This window comes from Sinohyriopsis cumingii, chromosome 10, assembly GCF_028554795.1.
Source record: "Sinohyriopsis cumingii isolate HCF-2022 chromosome 10, ASM2855479v2, whole genome shotgun sequence".
Lineage (NCBI taxonomy): Eukaryota > Metazoa > Mollusca > Bivalvia > Unionida > Unionidae > Sinohyriopsis > Sinohyriopsis cumingii.
In genome coordinates this window covers 30,179,132-30,199,414 of record NC_142970.1, presented here as the reverse complement: position 1 = coordinate 30,199,414, position 20,283 = coordinate 30,179,132, and the positions used below count along the sequence as shown (strand labels likewise).

At 34.6% G+C, this 20,283-nt stretch overlaps 1 protein-coding gene across 1 annotated transcript in view; it reads right to left on the bottom strand.

Moving 5' to 3' along the window:
* Nucleotides 1-20,283, bottom strand: part of LOC149789826 (uncharacterized) — a gene marked incomplete at its 5' end in the record, with an annotated part of 46,304 nt that overhangs the window by 5,607 nt on the left and 20,414 nt on the right. Inside the window, 7 exons of the mRNA XM_089973132.1 lie at nucleotides 99-152; nucleotides 2,200-2,254; nucleotides 4,703-4,778; nucleotides 5,859-5,958; nucleotides 9,429-9,589; nucleotides 10,675-10,821; nucleotides 13,027-18,819. Of these exons, the coding sequence (XP_089829258.1) occupies nucleotides 134-152; nucleotides 2,200-2,254; nucleotides 4,703-4,778; nucleotides 5,859-5,958; nucleotides 9,429-9,589; nucleotides 10,675-10,821; nucleotides 13,027-18,819 (6,351 nt within the window). The remainder of the gene's footprint in view (nucleotides 1-98; nucleotides 153-2,199; nucleotides 2,255-4,702; nucleotides 4,779-5,858; nucleotides 5,959-9,428; nucleotides 9,590-10,674; nucleotides 10,822-13,026; nucleotides 18,820-20,283) is intronic.

Genomic DNA, 20,283 nt, shown 5'->3' with positions numbered 1-20,283 from the left:
TACATTCACATGCAAATCACTTGGATAAGTTTTGAGTTATATGAAAGCAGATCCTTTTCAACTAATTTTAGCTTCAACATTTTTTTTTTTATACATACCATCATAGACGAAGATCCATTGCTGGGTATATAAATTATTCCTTTGGTGGAGCCCTGTAAAAAGTTCAATAAAGGCTGATAAATAACAATAATAAAAATAACAACAACTAAATTGGCATTACAATTTTCCAAGTAGACTCCAGGTTTTGCCCTCAGGAATAACAAAATATTGGATCACCTAGATGACCAAAACTGGCAGCATTATATATTGTCTGCACTGGATATGGCTCTTTTCCAACTTTAGTCACTACCCATTATTTACAATTATTTCTTTTCATAACCTCCTCTTTCTATGAAATGTTGCTTTTCTTTAACAAGTTAACAAGTTTAATTTCTTGCTAAATTATACATGTCCTGCATGTTCCCTTGATATGACATTTAATTCATTACATTATTTATACACCCTCAAAAATGTTTCACTAATAAATGTTAACAACTTTTGGGCAAAAATCTGCAAATAACTACACAGGCTCCTAAATTTTCTTTTGCCAAGCATGCCATTTCTTTTTCTTCAAAACTGCTGGATGTTCCTGATCAACTTTGGATATTAGTAACAACATAGCAGTGATGAAAATTAATAATAAAGTCAATATTTTGTTAATAAAGTTTCAACACTGATTATACACATTTGCAACACAACAGAAAAAAGTCTTTATTATATTGATGAACCAATAGGCTTAAAAAAAATTATAATAAGATTATGGTTGGCATAACCTGCATGTTAAGCCTGCCCTTCAACTTAAGCTAAATTTGAGAAACTGACAACACAAAAACTTCAAACTTATGTTGTGGACAGACAGACATACCAAAGTAATTGCTATATCAAATTTCTGCCAAGGTAGGCTGAACAATACTAATAACTGGAGCAAACTTATCTCAAATTCTCATGTTGTTATAGCATATTATGATCTCCACCCACCCCTATATACACTCAACACCACCATGCAGTGACCCACACCCTCCATACACCCAACACCACCATGCAGTGGCCCAGGGGACATAATAAAAAAACTCAATCAAATATAAGACACATATCCCAGATATATAAAAGTTTGGTGTATTTGATCTTCCACCCCCTGCAACACCCCTCTGAAGTACTCAACTGGTGGTAAAAGGAACAATTACCCTTTAATAACAAGGAAGTTTAATGAATTTCTACCCAGTGCCTTAGGAAGAGATGTTGTAATGGACAAGTGGATATATGGATGATAATGCAATATCCATTACTAAAGTATGAGATGTGATGTGTGATGTGATTTGGACTTTTAACGTAGCTTTAACAATTTTTCAGTCATATCGCTAAGATGTCTGCAGTGTGGCAGTTTATAGTGATGTCGAGCACTGGGGCATCATGCCGCAGACATGTAGCATGATGTCCCACCCAGTCACATTATCCTGACACCAGGCCAACCAGTCCTAATACTAACCTCATAATGCTGAGCGCCAAGCAAGGCAGCTGTATGTACCATTTTTGACTAAAGCATGGGAATAATAATAATAATAATAATAATGACAATGATGATGATAGTGTTGATAAGACCTATCAACATGAATAAAGAAATATCACAGTGCTGTTGATTCACATTCAGCAGCTGTTATTTTCACATTGGAATTGTCAATAAAACAAGACGATACCAACAATCATGTAGTTACCAGATAATATCAAGAGACCAAGTCTATTTTTTAATTATTGCCACATGGACAATAATATCAATGCTCATATGAAAGTATTAAAAGCCCTAAAGTGGAAGTAAAATGTTTGGAAACTTGGCTCTCATAAACAATCATAATGATGAATTTTGAGTGGAACTCAAATTTAAAAGATTACTCTGCAATAATGCTCAAGAAACAGACCAAACAAAATCTTTTTACTACTTGACCGGTATCAGTTTTAATGTAGTTGCTTTTTGCTGAATGTAATCATATGCAAATAGACTCCTCTTAAAACAAACAATATTTGTTTTTATATGCTCACAACAATGATGGTGGAAGCATGATCAACTTCATGGTAGAGTTATATTAAACAAACACTATTTTATTTCATTTTTTGAGGTCGTGTATCATTTAGGAATAAAGTTTATATAAAAATTTTAATAATTACTTTTTGATTTTCATCCACTGGTTAATACGGTCAATATATCCAAAATCTTGACGACCTGTGGAAAGAAATGAAGTAAATGTAATATGCAGTGTACAGCTGGAAATGTCTTCATTTGCAACAATGTAAAAGCTAGCAATGTACAGCTGGAAATATCTTCATCTGCAACTATGTAAAAATTGGCAATCTAGAAATGAAAATGTCTTCATCTGCAACAGTGTTAAAAATTGGGAAAAATTAAGATTTTCTTTAAAATTTTGTCAAAAACCATGAACAGAATCAGTGTTGTCTTTTGATAAACTGCTGGCATACTTAATCTACAAAATGTAATGTACATTTAATATTTGGCACTTTCCCACCACCCCACCCAGCTAACATTTGGCATCTCCCACACCTTCTAACCCACCCCTTGGACTACATCCAGGATATTACTCATTGCCCATGACAATATCATACCAAATTTGATCCAACTATCAAAACTGGTTCCAAGAAGAGTGCTGACAGAAATTATGAAACAATGGGCTAACATGACTGGTCACAATAGACACAAGTACTAACTTGAAATTTTAGACACTCAGTACCAGGCATGAACAGAGACAAAGCATGGTGAGAAAATGCTTTATTCTTCCAGATGATCAATTTTGGAATCGCAGACCAAAATCACTATTTTAACTAAAGAAACACTGGTATCCAATATTCATCTTTTAATATACTGGCCTATCTGAAGCAGCCTTTCTATTGGAGACCTACTTAAGTAATAATGAAAATGTCAATTTGTGCAAAACCATTCAAACTAATACTCAGGAAAACAAATACTTTTCAGTACACCACTCACTTGAAAACCTGCAAGCAACAGGGTTCATAAACAACAGCATAGGTGAGGGTGTGTGAGAACAAAGGAGATTAAAATTTTGGTTTATGATATTAGATGGGACATGTCAATAAAATGACGAGAGACTCTCAGTATAGATTAAGTTGACGTGCAGTGCTCATAATTTCATACCTCAGTAAATCTGGAGTTGTTACCATCGAAGGTCAGGACATGTGTAAACATTGTAAGCAAACACTAACAAACTACAGATAAATGGTTAGAATTACACTCATAAACAGCCAAATGCATAAAACTAAGAAGTTGTCTACTCTATTTGATTTTAACAAGAAATTATGCCAACATACAAACTGATATTGATGGAATGTCAGCATCTTTCATGTATTATAAACAGCTGAGATAATTAATCATTTGATTAAGTCTCCATGCCAAAGGTTCATTAAGTTCTCTTAAGACTGTCAAAAAATCCAACTAAATCACTGAGTAAGCATTTAATTGCATTCTCATAAAGCACTCACAGGCATAACAGTGACAGACTAACTATTTTTGTCATGATTACAATGAAAGCAAATCAAAAACTAAAATTAAAACTGAAAAATTTCAGCTGACAACTTCTTTAATCAGTATTTATTTCTTACAGTGTTGCCACAGGGACATTTCCCAACATGTTAATTTATCAATATTTCATCATATTATCATTTATTGAGAAGATATTGTTACTAATGAAGATCTAACAAAATATAGGATTATTTTTATTGAAATGTGTACATTTCATAAATGTGGATTCCAAACATCTGCACAGAAAGTACCATTCTAAATGATGAAATGAGTGATATAAAGGTTCCATTTACTAATTTTAATCAGAGTTTGTAATGTTAAACAAATAGGTACCTAATTTTGATTATATACATATTCAGCTACAAGACAAAGGGCAACAACTTTTATAAATTGCAGGAGCAAAGTGATTTGTCAATATGTGCATCTTTAGGTGATGACCATAATCACTAAGTTTGATGGCAATCTATAAAAAAAGTGTGAGACTATATGTATTCACAAGAACTTGTGAGCAATGGAACAAGCACAGATATTCATCTCTAAATCAGAAAATGTTGTAATAACTACTACCAGGTATAAACATTATTAGATACAAAATGAATCCCAATAGCTTCTTGTAACTCATAAAGACAAATCTGACAAAACTTATTTGAATAGATACCTGTAATTTGTAGAGTACAACAGAACTTCTATCCTGCAGTATATTATGTCTCGCCTCACTGTGTTATTAATGTTAAATTCTTTAACACAAAATCAAAATGGATCAACACACTTTGGATGCCAATGGTTGTGGAAAAATTACATATACATCTCACCATCTACTGATGCAGGGTAGTCAAAAAACCCACATCAAACTTAAGTAATTATGCAACCAAGCTGTCCTGAATGGAAATATAGTTTTCCGAAAATTTCAACTTTCAATCTATGGAGATACAAAATTGTTTATGTGAGCATGCATTTATGTATGATGAGCCCAAAAAACAGGCACTCATCCCTAGGCAAAATTCTGTCTGTGCTACTAAATACATCAAGCTTTGTCCTTACTCTTTATACATTATATAAAGTTAGATCTGGGCTATGTTTGTGCTATCGGTGACATCAAATGTGGTCTGCAAAACTTACTAAGCATGGGGCTCATTGCTCTGATTCTTCTGGCTTCCAAATCTTCATCTTCTGAAGACTCTATATGCATCAGGAACTAATAAAGAAATACGAGTTCATTAAAAGTATAAATTACAGTGAAAGAAGTCACATCATCAAGAAGTTATTACTTAAGTTATACACAATACAGAATACAATCCACACATTAATACAATGTATATTTTCAAAACAAAGACCAAGTTTCAGACTTTCCCTTTTCTGAATGCCTCCAGATGATCTTTTATCAAGTAAATAAGTTGGACTGCACGACTTCTTGGTCTTTTAGCAAATCAACAGGATGGACTATATGCCTTCTGATATCATTTAACAAGTCAATAGGTTGGACTACATCCCTTCTGAGGTCATTTATCAAACCAATAGGTTGGACTATATGCCTCTCTGAGGTCCTATATCAAATCAATTATTTGGACTATAATCCTTCTGAGGTCCTTTATCAAATCAATAGGTTGAACTATATTCCTTGAGGTCCTTCAAATTAATAGGTTCAGGAGCTTCAAGTCAATTGGGTGGACTATATTTATGAAGCTCTTTATCCCACAAATAGGTTGGACTAAATGTCTTCAGAGGTATTTTATCAAATGAATAGTTTGGAGTTTATACCTTTTGTGTTTTTTTTTCTTCAAATCAATAGGTTGGGAAGAATGTCTTCTCTTCTACTTTTCAAAACAATTAGTTTTGAGCCAAGTTTTCAATAAAAGTAAAACACCAATTTTTTTAAAAAAAGTAACATGGTTATACTTACAAAAAACTTTTTATTCAAGGAGATCCATTTTTTTTATTGCTAAGTTATTACTACATTATCTCAATTTTGATATATAAATTCTAAAACTTTGATGTCTAAAAACTTTGCGAAGAATAAAGGTAGAATTACCAAATTTTGAGAAGTATAATATATATATATATATATATATATATATATATATATATATATATATATATATATATATATATATATATATATATATATATATATATTTCTGCTCCATATTTTTGCACAGTATCAGTGATGTCAGAATACTATGTACTGTTCTGAATTTTTAGTCTTGAATCAGTCAAATTATTATCATCTAAGATATGTAAGAGACAGAAACCGAGGAAGAGAAAAAGGGAGGAGTACCTCCTGGCTATCCTGCTCTGAGCCTAGTCTCCTTGCTGAATTCTTCATCTCTTGCTGCAAAGCCTGTTGGCCACCATCCTCCTCCTCCTCCACATCATACCTGTCACAGCAAAATCAGATTCAGAATTACATCATTTTAGGGGATCAATTGACCTTAAGCGAGATGATAGATTGCTCCGATTACCAAATCACGTTACTTGACCACATGTTAACCTCCAACAAACATGCAGTATTTGGCAAATAAATACGTTTCAGCTTAAGTGAGATGTTTATTAAAAATAATTTGTATTACTCTTAAAAATGTAAAATTACAAAGTTGCATAAATTATACTGCAGTTGACAATATTTATATCTGTAGTTCAAGTTTGTATAGTAATAACCTAAGTGTTTTATTTCAGTGAATAATAAAAATCAATTTCAAAGCTGCTTGAGAATGTATTCATGTAAATGGAAATTTGCTGCAAAAGATGTTAAATGTATTTAGTATATAATCTTATCCTTTATATTTTATCTGGCTCATGTTTATGATGCCTTGGAAATAAACGAATTAAAAATTCATAACAAAATCGTAATTAATTACTGTTTAGAAGTATACTGTTATACATAATAATTTTAAATTTCTACTGTGTTTGTCAGACAGATTTTTGATCACTGATGTCTGTTGATGTAGACAAGTAAATGCATGCTTAATATATCAGATGATATGTATCTGAAACCACTGTTTAGGTATTTCTTTATTATTACATGTTTTGTATCCCCACCCCTCCTTCAGCCAATGAGAAAGTAAAGAGTCATTCAAGAGTCTGAAAGATTGAGACAATAAATTATTATTTTTGGGAAAATCAAACATTAAAATGTAAATTTTCAAACTTGAAAATAACAGTCTAGGGTTCAGTCCTTCCTATACAAGAAAAATAATATGCATCAAATCCCGAAAGTTAGGGGGTTCTCCATCCATATTCCAGAAACATTTATTTTTACAGATATTGTTCAGTTTCAATTTCTTTTTTATTTCTTCAAGCCATCAATGGGACATGCTTTCTACATACATTTATTCAAACAAACATTTTGTAATTGACATCAATTGTTTCCATATTCAGCTGATCGCACACACAACTGCAAAAAAAATGTCTTTATCCATCAAAAGTTTTGTCTATATTTCGGTAAAGGAATAAATCTAATTCCTCCATTTAGATGATCTGGGTATCGACTGTCAGAATTACAAAGCTCTCACTGACTTCTTTTCACCCTTATCGATGGAGAAATCAACAAATCATTGCAAAATTTATAAATACTTATCATAATCAATTCATTATTGCCACAAGCAGCTTGTCAGAGGAAAATGGAAGATGAATGCAATGCCTGGAGGTATGTCTAATTTATGCTTGCTGATAGGTTAATTGATCAGCATGATTGACAAGTGCCAATAGGTCAATTCTATCAGTACAAGAAGCTAACAAATCATAATAATTAGTCTTGAAGGCATCCTTATTACCAAATAGTGATCGTGAGAATTATTGTAACCTAAGTATCAATATACACAGAGATTATTTTCTTTTCCTAGGTTAATACCGGATATATTTCATTATGCGGTAACAAAATATTATATTTTAATGACTGCTGAAGCCAACGGGGTTAAAATATATAGTTTTTGTTACCACAAGATGAAATATATATGGTATTAATGTAGGAAAAGAAAATGTTCTTTTTATTATATACCAAACTTGCTTTTTAATCAAGTTTCAAAAGATTACTCACACTCTTTGGCAAAATATGCACACTCACCCCCTTGTCATAAATTCACTTCTCTCTCATATCCTGATCATATAAATATGTGACTTAAGAAAGCAGTAGTATTGCATTGACATAATCTGTCACAGTGAATTACATTTTTGTCATGTTGTAAACTATTTGACCCCTATGTGAAAATAATGCAAGTCCAATTCAGCAATGTATCACAACAGGTTTTGTTGTTGTTGTAAGGGAAGTAAAGGGATACAACTTCAGCGAGACGCTAATGGCATCTGGTCAAATTTCATTCTCAAAGATAATTTCCATGTCTGAAATGTAAGGCAGTTTCTATTCTAGCTCACAAGGTACCTTTCTTTTTTGTTGTTGCAGGTACAACTTTTGTAGGCACACACAATCAAGCATCAAATGGCATCATGGGAAATCTTATATTTTCACATAAGGATATATTTTTCACATGTGAAAATATAGGAATGAAAACAAAATGAAAATTAGCTGCCAATAAGTCATTATATTTCACATATAAGTATATAATAATAAGGTCTATTTTGTGTATTAAAATTGTCAGTGCAATATTTGAATATTGCTTATGAGGCAAGGGCACACATCAAACCTGCAAAATCTAACCTGATCAAGTTAATGTATATTGAAAACTACATAGGTGACATACTAACACTTATCTTAACACTTCCAGTCCAGATGTAATTACGTAATGATTCACACCCTGATGGCAACAGATAGTCAATAATCCACTGAAAACTTTTTTTATTCCATAGCTGATTGACAGATGCTGCAAACAGCTAAAAGCACCAAAAAGATCAATTGGATTAATGACAACATTCTTTCAAATGTAAAAACCAATAACTAGAGGTCACAATATAAACTGAATACTATTGACAGTGTGGCCATAAACTGCATCACAAAATGCAGCAAAAACATTAAACCCAAGCCAAAATAATTTCAAGTTAATGCTTGTGCACATCCTTATTAATGCCACAGAAAACCATTCAAACACGCGCTTTGTTGTTAATTTTTGGTTTAACACTATTTTTCAACATAAGATACATGGTGGCCAGTATAACTAGTGGAGGAAGAACCCAAACTCGGGTAAGAACCGCCAACCCTCAGAAAACTACTGTCAGCTTTTTTACATACCCACATTGGCACAGTCTGAGACTCCAACCCATGTGGACACAGGTGTGTTGGCATTTATCGGTAAAGGTGAGTGATTTAGACCACTCAGCCACCTGAGGTCCCCTATTCATACACATAGCTTTCAACAAGGTGATTACTGCAACAAGCCATAGACCCTGCTTAAAGTCTCAGTAGGAAATGATCTGAAGATTCTCTAACCTGTGGATAATATTCTTTCCCCAAGATACAATTTATTCTTTATTAACATGCATCCTCATGTATGATCCAGGGACAGTGCACTCACATATACAGAGTACTCCCTCATTAGAACTGTCCATGGAGTATGCCATCTTAGTGAGACTGCCTTATACTATGGCACACAAATAAATACACGTTTTTCTATTGCAGAATGAAATGGTATCCATTCCCATGCCTGCCCTATATAAGGAATGGTGTTATAATGAAAAAAAAACTTATAACAAGTGTGTTCCACTCTCTAATTTGAAGAAAAAAATATTACAAAGTTCCATCACTGCTATCCAACCCAAAGGTTCATATTTCTTGATTGCACATGAATGGCATCAGAACATATGCCTCTATAAAATTCAATGTATCTGTCTCTTGGGCAGATCAATAGCCTGATGCTAGATTGCTCTGTATTGAAGAGCTATCTCTACAGCTGCCTACCTTGTCATAACTTCCTCTTTGACCTCCTGAATTGAAGTATCTGTGGTGAATGTGGATGATCTTGAGGATGACCTTGACATGGTTTCTAATGTTCCCTCCAGTGTGGGAGAAGCTGATTTTTTGAAAGCCTTTGAAACTGTTTTCTTTTCCGACTCCATTAACTAAAGAAAAGAGAATTCAAAGAACTATGTACAGCTGTCCCTTGCTATAACATAGCAAATGGGATCCATTACTGATGTTTGAAACAGCCATGTAACATGAAAGACTGAAAGCTCTATATGTATGTCTGGATCCAATGGAGGAAAACAATGAATGCAAGACAATTAAAATAGCATTTTGTACACAAAATGTCACCTCACTGTAATTTTGGATTCAACCCTGTCACATGAAAAAGACATCCTACAGAAATGTTATACTGAGTTTGTCAAGATTCTTGACATCTAATCTTATTAGGCATTTGAATGGTTCAAATTTTCAAATAATTATTAAAAAATAGGACATCTGTGTTCTTCCGTACTTCAGTCAATGTTCACTGTTAATCCATTACTGATCTAAGTTAGTGACAGTTCATTCAGTCAATATTCACTCATAAAACAACACCTTTTCTATATGTTTGTCTGCTTCAAAAATAGTGCTAAACAATGGAGAAAACACGCAGCCTGTGAAGTGCTTCAGCTACATGCACAGGTGGTCTAGATACATATGCAACAGGATAGCCTACAGCTTCACATACAAGTGATCTGGATGTACATGTACTGGCTGGGTAGCTACCAGCCTATCATATGTACAGGTTGTCTCGGTGCACATGTAATGGCATGGTAAATTTAGGATTGACATGTAACATCTTCATTATCTATATACCATTTGTTAACAATGAGGGTTTCAACTGAAGAAACTATCAGCACCTTAACCTAAGGTGAAACAAATAGATTATACACTTTTCACTGTCTCTATGTTTTTTATATGTACTAGACATATAAAAATGCATGTATTTTAAACATTATTTTTATGAGCAAAAAAGTGAACTCTTGTTCAAAGACTTAAGATGCATTATTATGTAGCTTTACTTAGAATAATGTTAAAATCATATAACTCTTCTAATTCTTTTTTTCCACTTTTGTTGTTCTTGTTATTAGCTGAATTTTAATTATGAAGATTATGTCCAAATTTAAAACAGTTTTAAGCATAAGTTCATATTCTGTGATCAAAGGTTTAAAGCATATGGGTCTAGATACAAGATGTATACCATTGTTTGCTGGGCAATAAGAGTGTGATGTAGGAGTCTGTACTGTTTTTGTAGATGGGTATACTCCTGCTCTTTTTCCCTCAATCCTCGGGACAGTGTGCCTAGCTGGATGTTCAGGTAACTCCTGTCTTCTGCCAGATGACTGACCTGATTAAACATAAAATACATTCTTTACTGATACAACCCAACAAGCTGACTTCATTGTGGGATGCTTGTATATATTTTTTAATGCCAACTTCAATACATTATTGGCTATGACATACCATGGAAATGGGTGCTAAGTGACTTTTCCGATGACATCCAAAGGCAGTCAACCCTGTCTGGCTTTGGTGGGTATCAAACTTGTGACACAGGGATTATAAGAAAACTGCTCTTCCAATCAAGCTCCCTCACTGTGGGCTGAGGATAATTAATCCTTTCAACACAAGAGCTTACTTATTTTTCTATTGTGTTTCAACTAAATGTTGCATGCAACTACCTCCTTCAAAGAGCAGTTCATCTACTCTATTCAACATTCAAACATAGTGGACCTCAACATGGACCAAAAACTGCCCACCAAACATCTCTTTACACACAACTTCTAAGCTGAGACTGTGAAAAGGCACATAAACGTTCACAGGAAGAGAGAGTTCAACATGTTTTCTGGACAGGGGTGTAAAGGTACCAATCACATTCTTCTTTAAATCTGCCACCTATCCACATGCACCACTCACATCAAATATACCACATAATCACTAATAATGCTCATATTCTTGAAATAAATTAACTAAAATTGAACAACAAAACAGCTGCTTATTTTCCTATACTGATTATTCCTTTACATTTAATTCACTACATCATTAGTATTAACCAGCCTCTTTTCTACAGTACTATGAAACACCATAGGAATCGTTCACTAAAATGTGCTTGTTTGTCCTTTTTATTCTGACACTGAACAATAACAGATAACATATTTTGTCTGAACTACCATATTTTATCAACCCAAGGAAGGCATAATACTGGCAATGTTGATGTTTGTTATGTCTTGAATTTCCTGTGATGACAGGAGAGTATGAAAAACTATTCTTAATATAGGCTGTAAGAAGTACCATGCACTGGCAGATATGGGTCTATGCAATTTTCGAGGAGTATTCAGTTGAACAAACAACACAGACCCTGACCGACCAAAGCATTATATATGTCAGCAGATCTGGGTCAACAATGTTTTCAAGTTTGTTTTCAACTTATAAGTGAATATATACTAAAAGATTGGCAGATCATTGTAAGGAACTATGGTCAATATAAATGATTCATGGAAATGAGGTCCATGCAATATTTATAAAAGAAAATTTTCTCTGTGCACTTAAAGAGATCACTGTGAGTATTCATTTTCTTTGGTAATGCTCAACAGCCAAGATTTGTTTAGTACCTATCAGTATAACCATGAAGAGATAATTCAAATCAGCCACTATTTACACCGATACGAAAATTGTTTGGCAGCATCTAGTTCAATCCATATAGCATGAAACAAGAGTTTGGGAGTAGAATTTGTCTCTTTGATAATACTCAGTCAAAACAGCTTGTGAGTACAACCACTACCCAGCAAATCCAGAACTCCCAAATTAAATTTTAGTTGTAATAAATGTTACAAATTATCTGAAAACTATTGATACAATGTGGTTTTGTAGGGTTTAATGCCATTTTTCAGCACATGATAAGGCAAGATACACTGCATGATCACGGCATGATCACAATACACAAAATACATTGCAACCAGTATATTTGGTGGAAGAAGAATATGAGAAGACCCAAGGAATAATTGTCACAAAGGAAGAATTTGGCAAGCTTTTTCACATACCCATGTTGGTTGAGCCAAGATTAAAACACAAGCGGAAAAAAGTGAGATATCAGTGATCTGTAAATGAAAGAGCCGTAGACTATTCAGCCACCTTGGGCCATAAATAATGTACCACAAAAGCATAATCCATATACATCTGTGTGTATGTGTGTAACACATAATTTGGTGAAAGAAAGCATAATGTTGATGCCAATAGTGTAATGGTTGGCATGTATGGATCACCCCTTTAACGGAAAAAAATGACATATTGCACTATTAAAGTTAGTTGTAATAATAGAATCTTGTAATTGAAACCGCAACCATTTTTAATCCTGAAACAGCCAACTGTGAACATTTTACCAAAATATACTTAAACTTCACTTTTTTCCCCCCAAAGTGTGGAGGGGTTTGATCTAACTAACTGATACTGGGATAAAAAGAAATTACAATCATTACAGGAAGTTTATTTAAACCCACTTAATATGTTGAGCAAATAAAGTAGAGTATGGACGGACATATTAGAAAGTCCAGCTTACCTGCAATGCAAGTTGTTGACATCTAGCTTCCAGGTGCTTTACACTGCCTTCTGCATGATTCAAGTCCTTCTGTATCTGGTTCTTCTGGTTCACAGCAGCTGTAAATTGTTTCTGAAGATCTTCATACACCAGCTGAAATTTGCTCATTTTGCCTTCCCCAGACCCCAACACACCCATTTTGGCTTTTAGGGTGTCCTTCTCAAATCTTGCCTGATCTAAGTCACCCTTTAATTGTGTCAACTTATTTGTTAGCTCAACATTGTAGTCTGTGACTTCTTTGCATTGTGTCTCCAGTTCTTCTATCCTTTTGTACAAGGTTTCTTTCATCCTGTCCAGATGATCCTTCTCAGCTTTACTCATAGCAGCTTCTCTATCCTCATCATTTTTCTGTCTCAAACGGTGGTACAGTTCTTCTATCTGCTTGGCCATGTTGCTGTTGTCCATGATAACCTTATTGTATTCTTCACTGACAGATCCATACTCCTTCTCTAATGATGTAAGACTATCAAGTCTCATATTCAACTCAACTATTTGTTTCTTCAGTGACTTATTTTCTGCTATTGCTTCCTCAAATTTATTGGACAATTTGTCAAAGTCCCCAGCTCTGGATCTCAAAACTTTAAGCTCTTCTTGTTGTTTGAGAAGTAGAGTTTCAAAACTCTCATTCTCTGCTAATGCTTTCTCAAGATTACTTGATACTTCCTCAAAGTCTGCAGTTTTACCTCTCAAAAGTCTGAGTTCTTCTTGTTGCCTAATATGTTCAGTATGAAGACTCTGTACAGCTACATCTCTATCATGGAACTGAGCTTGTAAAGATTGAAACTGTGCAACCAGCTCACTCATCTCTTTAAGCCTGTGCTGAAGCTCTTTAACTTCATTAGTCAGCTCCTCTTTCTCCTTCTCCAATTTAAGAACTTCCATCAGCAACGTCTCATTCTGAACTTCAAATTCCTTCAACTCCTCAAGTCTCAATTTAAGGTCCTCAACTTCCTCTTTAAAGCTCTTATTCTCCTGCCTGATTTGATCAAGTTTTTCTTCAGATTTTTCTGATACTATTAATTTTGACATTACATCTTTCAGCTCATCTGACAGTTTGCAACTGGCTCTCTTTGCTTCAAGAAGATCTTGTTGCAAACCTTCAATCTCTTCTGTAAGGAAACTTTTCTCTGATTCAAGTTCTTTTACAGTGTCTTGTAGTGCCTTAAATTCATCGGAAGAATCTTGCCTCTGCTCAGATTTCAATGAGCTTTCAGCTTGCAACTTTTCGATAAGCATTTTTTGTTTGATGTTCTCAGTCTTGAGCTGGTTGTTTGTGGCTGACATCTTCTCAACAAGATCTTGGAATCCCTTATTGTCCTCCTCAAGCATTTGATATTGTTCTTTCATGTCAGCAAGCTGGCTTGTCTCCCTGGCTTGATGGTTTTCAAGCTCTTCTAATCTTGCATTGGCTGTTGCTAAGGAGTCTCTAAGAATATCTATCTCTTTCTTCAGTTCCAATGCTACTTTCTGATTTTCTGAGCTATGCGATGCAAGGAGAGAGAGGTTCTGCACCTTAGCAATTTCAGCTTCTAAGTGACTTGAAATAATATCTCGCTCATTTTGTATTTCTGCATTTTGGTCCTTGAGTGTTCTTATATCTTCATTTAATTTGTCAATATTTTGTTTCATTGAGTTAATCAAATCTGTTGCTTCTTTCTTTTTGTAAATCTCTTCCTCATACTTCTGACTTAAGTCAATCACTTGTTTTCCCATTGAATCCACTTCAACTTGTTTGTCATGAAGCTGTTTCATAGATGAATCTATTTCAAATTGTTTATCATTAAGTTGTTTCAACAGTGATTCTACTTCACTTTGCCTATTATATTCTTGTTTAACCAATGAATCCTTTTCCAGCTGTTCATCATTCAGATGTTTCATTACTGTCTCAACTTCCTGTTGTTTATTCTGAAGTTGACTAGTTAATAAATCCTTTGCACACTGCTCATCATGGAGCTGTTTCATTAATGAATCAATGCTGAGTTGTTTACTATTGAGATTTTTCATCAATGACTCAATTTCATGTTGCTTCTCATCAAGCCGTTTGACCATTTCATTCTTCTCCAGTTGTGTGTCATTAAGCTGTTTTGTTAACGAAACAGAATAATCTTTTTCCTTTGAATCTGCTAGCTGAGCTCTTACCTGTTTCATCTCTTCTTGAAGTCGATCATTCTTTTCTTTCAGTACCTTAAGCTTAAGTAACATTTTCTCACATTTGGTCTCTGATACCTGTAGTCTGACCTTAACGTTTTCACATTCCTTGGTAACTGACTTGTGCTGTTCCCTAAGATCATCTACCTCCTTTCGTAATCTGTCATTATCTTGCTGGGTCTCATCCAGTCTTTTCTCCATTTCTTTTGTATCCTGAGTTCCAGTGACACAGGAAAGATCTCTGATGGACGTATAATCTTGCTGAGATTCAGAGGTCAGGAAAGTCATTTGTCCTAATGGAGTGACTGTTTCCAACTGAACCTCTTCACTCCAAGCATCATCCCAACCACCTTCCCATCCTAAATCACTCTTCTCTTTATGTACAATTTCTTCAATCTCATCTGAGACAGAAGGGGTCTCTGATACTTGTCTTCCTGCCTCCATGTTTAAGTTCTTGTTCAATGACTGATTATCAGCTGAAACTGTCTCCAACTTGGCTGAAAGTTTTTCATACTGAACCTTCAATTCCTGCAATTCGTTTTGTAGATCCCTGGCTTTGTTTTCATAGAAAAACTTATCTTCTTTCAACTCCTCTGCCAAACCTTGAAGCCTAGTTTTCTCAGATGTCATTTGCTGAAGTTTATCATCCAATGCCTCCATCAAACTGTCCTTTTCTGATGATTCAATTTTCAATTTCCTTTCAGTTTCCTGAGCTTGCAACACATAATTCTCAAATTCTTCTTTTGTCCTTTCTTTCTCATAAATCAAATTATGCATGAATTTTTCTCTGTTTTCTTTTTCTGTTTGTAATGACATAAATTCTGACTTAAGGGCCTCATGTTCAGCAATTATCTGCTCATCTGAATTCAGTAATTCATCCTTGGCAGCCATTAATTCTGTAACTTCTTTTTTCAATAGCTGATTTTCATGCTGTAAATTCGAAATTCGTAACTTAAGCGTCTCTACCTCCTTTGAAGATGAGTCAATTTCAGACTCAAGTGAAACTATATGAGACTTCTGTACATCAAGTTCAGTCAGCATGTTTTCTAACTCGTATTCTTTTTCAGAAAGTCTAGTTTTAATTTCATTCAAATCTTCACAAGCAACTTTGAGCTCATTTTCTTTCTCAGAAAGAAATTCTCGTAGCTCAGTATTATCAACTTGTAAACTCTGTAGAAGTGACTCATTAGAAGACGCAAAGTCTTCAGACTGTGATATATGAATCCGTAAATCTTCCAATTCCTTTTTAAAAGACTGTCTCTCTTCATCAATTTCAAATTTCTCTCTCTCAGAGTTGTTCAAAGATTTAGCAAGTTCCTTTGAATGAATTTCCTTCTGATGAAGTTCATCTTGAAGACTGTCAATAGCATGCTCATGAACTTCAATCTGTTGTGACAGTTCATGTATTCTCTGATCCTTGGATTCCATAATTTGTTGCAGTGGTGCAATTGTATCTCTTGCTTGTGTAAGTTCCTCTTCCTTCTCACTCAATGACTGCTGTAAGTTCAAGTAGTTGTCTCCCCATTTTTTGTCCGAGTCAATGATAAGCTGTTCCAGTCTAGCAATTTCTTGCATCTTATTGGCAAGTTCTGAATGTAACAAATGTATGTTGCCCTCATGTCCAGCAGCTTGGTTTTTCAAATGTTTCAGCTCTTCATCTTTGTTCTGAAGTGCTACCCTTAACAAACCTATAGTCTGTGATAACTGGCTAATTTCCTCCTCCTTGGCAGATACTGATGACAACTCATTTGCAACAGCAGATTCTCTCTCTTTTCTCAGATTTTCAACTGTTGTTATTAGGTTCTCAACTTCCCTAGATTTTGATTCAAGTTCATTTTTATAATGTTTAATGGTCTCATGTAATCCAAGAAGTTGATTCTGAAGCTCTAGAATCTTTGTTTGTTGCTCTTCTTCAGAATTTTCTCTTGCCTCCTTTCTATTTTGTTCAATCTTCAACTCTGAATGAAGGATCTGAATATTTCTCTCATGTCCTTCAAGTTGACTACAAAGGTCTTCTATTCTACTATCTTTCTCATCCAAAAGTCTTGTCAATTCAGTAATTTTTCCATCTTTTTCAGACAAAAAATTCTTTTGCAAGTCTTCTAGACTTTCTTGTGACAACTTCAATTTTTGGATAGTCTCTCTGAGTTCTTCAATTTCTTCAATATTACTTCTGAGTTCACCCTGTAAAATCTGTATTGTACTTTCATGACTTTCAACATGCTGGGTTAAATCTGCTACTCTCAAGTCCTTCTCTTCCCTCATTTCTTCCATTGCCTTTAATTTCTTCTTGAGATCATCAATTTCCTGAGGAGTATGTTGGATCAGGATCTTTCTCTCATCAGATTCTTGTTTCATCTCTTGTTTTCTCTGACTAGATTGTAAAGAATCAGTTACCCTTGACAGCTCTTCTTGCAACAACTGATTCATCTTTTCTTTTTCTTCCAGCATTATCATTTGAGATTTAAGACTGTTTCTGAGTTCCTCTATGTCAGCATTAACATTGGCCAAAGATGTTGATTTTACCTCCAGTTTAGCTCTCATGTCTTCGTTTTCTGATTTGAGTTCATTAAGGTTATCTTCAGCTTGTTTCTTTTCCTTAGCAATACGGTGATTCTTCTCTGTCAAAGCCTGGACCTGCTCCTGTAATTGCTGTGAATATTCCAGGTATATCTGAAGTTGGTTTTCAACATCTGCACCTGGTCTTTCCTTTGAGTCTACAATGTCAAGCATGTCCTGGGGTGAATAAGACTTCAAATTCTCAATTTCTGTCACTTTCTCATTTAGCTCTCTTTCTAAAGCCCGTCTTTCTTCCCTCTCCTTATCAGCAATCTCCTCATATTCTTTTGACTGGTATTTTAGTTTCTCTCTGAGTTTTTCCAGTTCAGCTTCTGCTTCAGCCAAGGATGCTGACTTGACTTTCAGTGTTTCTTTCAAATTTTCATAATCAGACCTGAGTTCATCAAAATTATCTTCAAGTTTTCTTTTCTCTTTGTCAGTAAAATGGATATTCTCTGTTAAAACTTGGATCTGTTCTTGTAACTGTTTTAAATATTCTGTTGAAGTGTGTAGCTGAGCTTGATCATTAGCATTTAGTTCTGCCCTTGTGTCTAAATTATCAGGCATGCCCTCAGCAAACTGAGAATTCAATTTCTCCACTTCTGCAATTTTCTCACTTAGCTCTCTTTCCACTGCCTCTCTTCTCTCTTTCTCCTTGTCTGCAAGCTCCTTGTGTTCATTGGATTGTTGTTTCAGTTTTTTGGCAGTTGCCAGTACCTTTTTGAACTTGCTGTCACTGTCTTCGAGGCTCTTTTTCATGGACATAACTGAGGACTCCTTCTCTTGCAGTTCATTCTTTAGCACTGCCATCTCCTCCTCCACACTGGATAGCTGGGCCAACCGCTCCTCCATTTCTTGCATGTTCTCTAGCAATGAAGCCATCTTATCATTCTTCTCCTGAACCTTATTTGTAACCATGGTAATGGTGGCTTCTGCTTTTTCAATCTCCATTTGAAGAATCTCAATCTGAGCCTGCTTTTCTTGCAGTTGTTGTTCAAGAGGCTCCTTTAAACCTCCTTCCACAGTTTCTGTAGCAATGTGGGATTCCTGAGTTATATAAATAAAAAATATATCAATTTTGGTATATGCAGTTAACAACTTAATTTCAGTAATTTCAACAACCATGGACTAGTCTTAACAGAAACGAACAACTGCGATTCCAACTATATTCTTATGAAGTACGAATTAGTAAATACGAAAATACAAGCATCCTTGGGTATAACTAAGAAAGTAACACATCATTCTCAAAAAAATATATTTATTTTTTAATTTTACTGAACATCACCAGGCAAGCTTTGCAAAGTCACATTCTTCCAGACTTTTCTCGATTTTGCTGATTATGTTGCAGCCATTTCTATTTGAGACACATCTTGAGCAACCTATACTGTTGTAAGTTCTTACTCCTGATGCCTCCTGTATTACAGGCATTTATAAGGCATGGCCAAACAGAAATGAAAAGTCATTAAATTCAATCTAATATAAAACATGAAAAAAGAGGCAACAAAGTTAATGCTGACATGTCCATAACCAGTTCAAGTTTATGGTTGTAAATTATTATATATTTTAATTTTACTGTGTCCATGCTCTCCACCACAATCCACATAAGCACGCCTCAATATGCTAATAATCTATATAATCATTACTAATAAATTCAATCAACATGCACACCATCTGAACCATTTGAGTTTACATTAGATGTTATAGTTACATTTATAGGATGAAGCACCAGATAAGCTATTAGAGTAATTACAAAAAAGTAAATGTTATACATGAACTGAAAATAAAACATGATTCAAGTTATGTACAGTGGTCACTCACTATACCACCATTCAGGTTGTCTTATATTGGAATATACTAAATCACAAATGTAACTGAACCATTATCCTGTAATCAATAACCATATCTGTATTATATCAGATACTGTGCTATACTGAGGTCCATTATAATGAGGGACTAATGAGTAACAACATGAGGTATGCAGATGTTCTACCAAGCCATGTATTGTCTCAGTCAACACTGTTACGATAACAAAGATCTCTGCTTATGAACATAAAGCTAATTAAGACAGGACATCCGAGAGTATCAGAGAACAAACAGATGTGATGACATAAGTTTCTGCTTATGCAGCTAATTATGACAGGATATTCTGGCATATTACAGCACAAACTTTAGATAGCCTACTGATTGGATATCCTAGCATATCAGAGCACAATTTTTAGGTAGCCAACTTTGACAGATATCCTGGCATATATGTGCACAAACTTTAGACAGCCTATTATAATTGGATATCCTGGCATATCTGAGCACAAACTTTAGGTAGCCTATTATAATCTGATATCCTGGCATATCCAAGCACAAACTTTAGGTAGCTTATTATAATTGGATATCCTGGCATATCTAAGTACAAACTTTAGGTAGATTATTATAACTGGATATCCTGGCATATCCAAGCACAAACTTTAGGTAGCCTATTATAAGTGGATATCCTGGCATATCTGAGCACAAACTTAG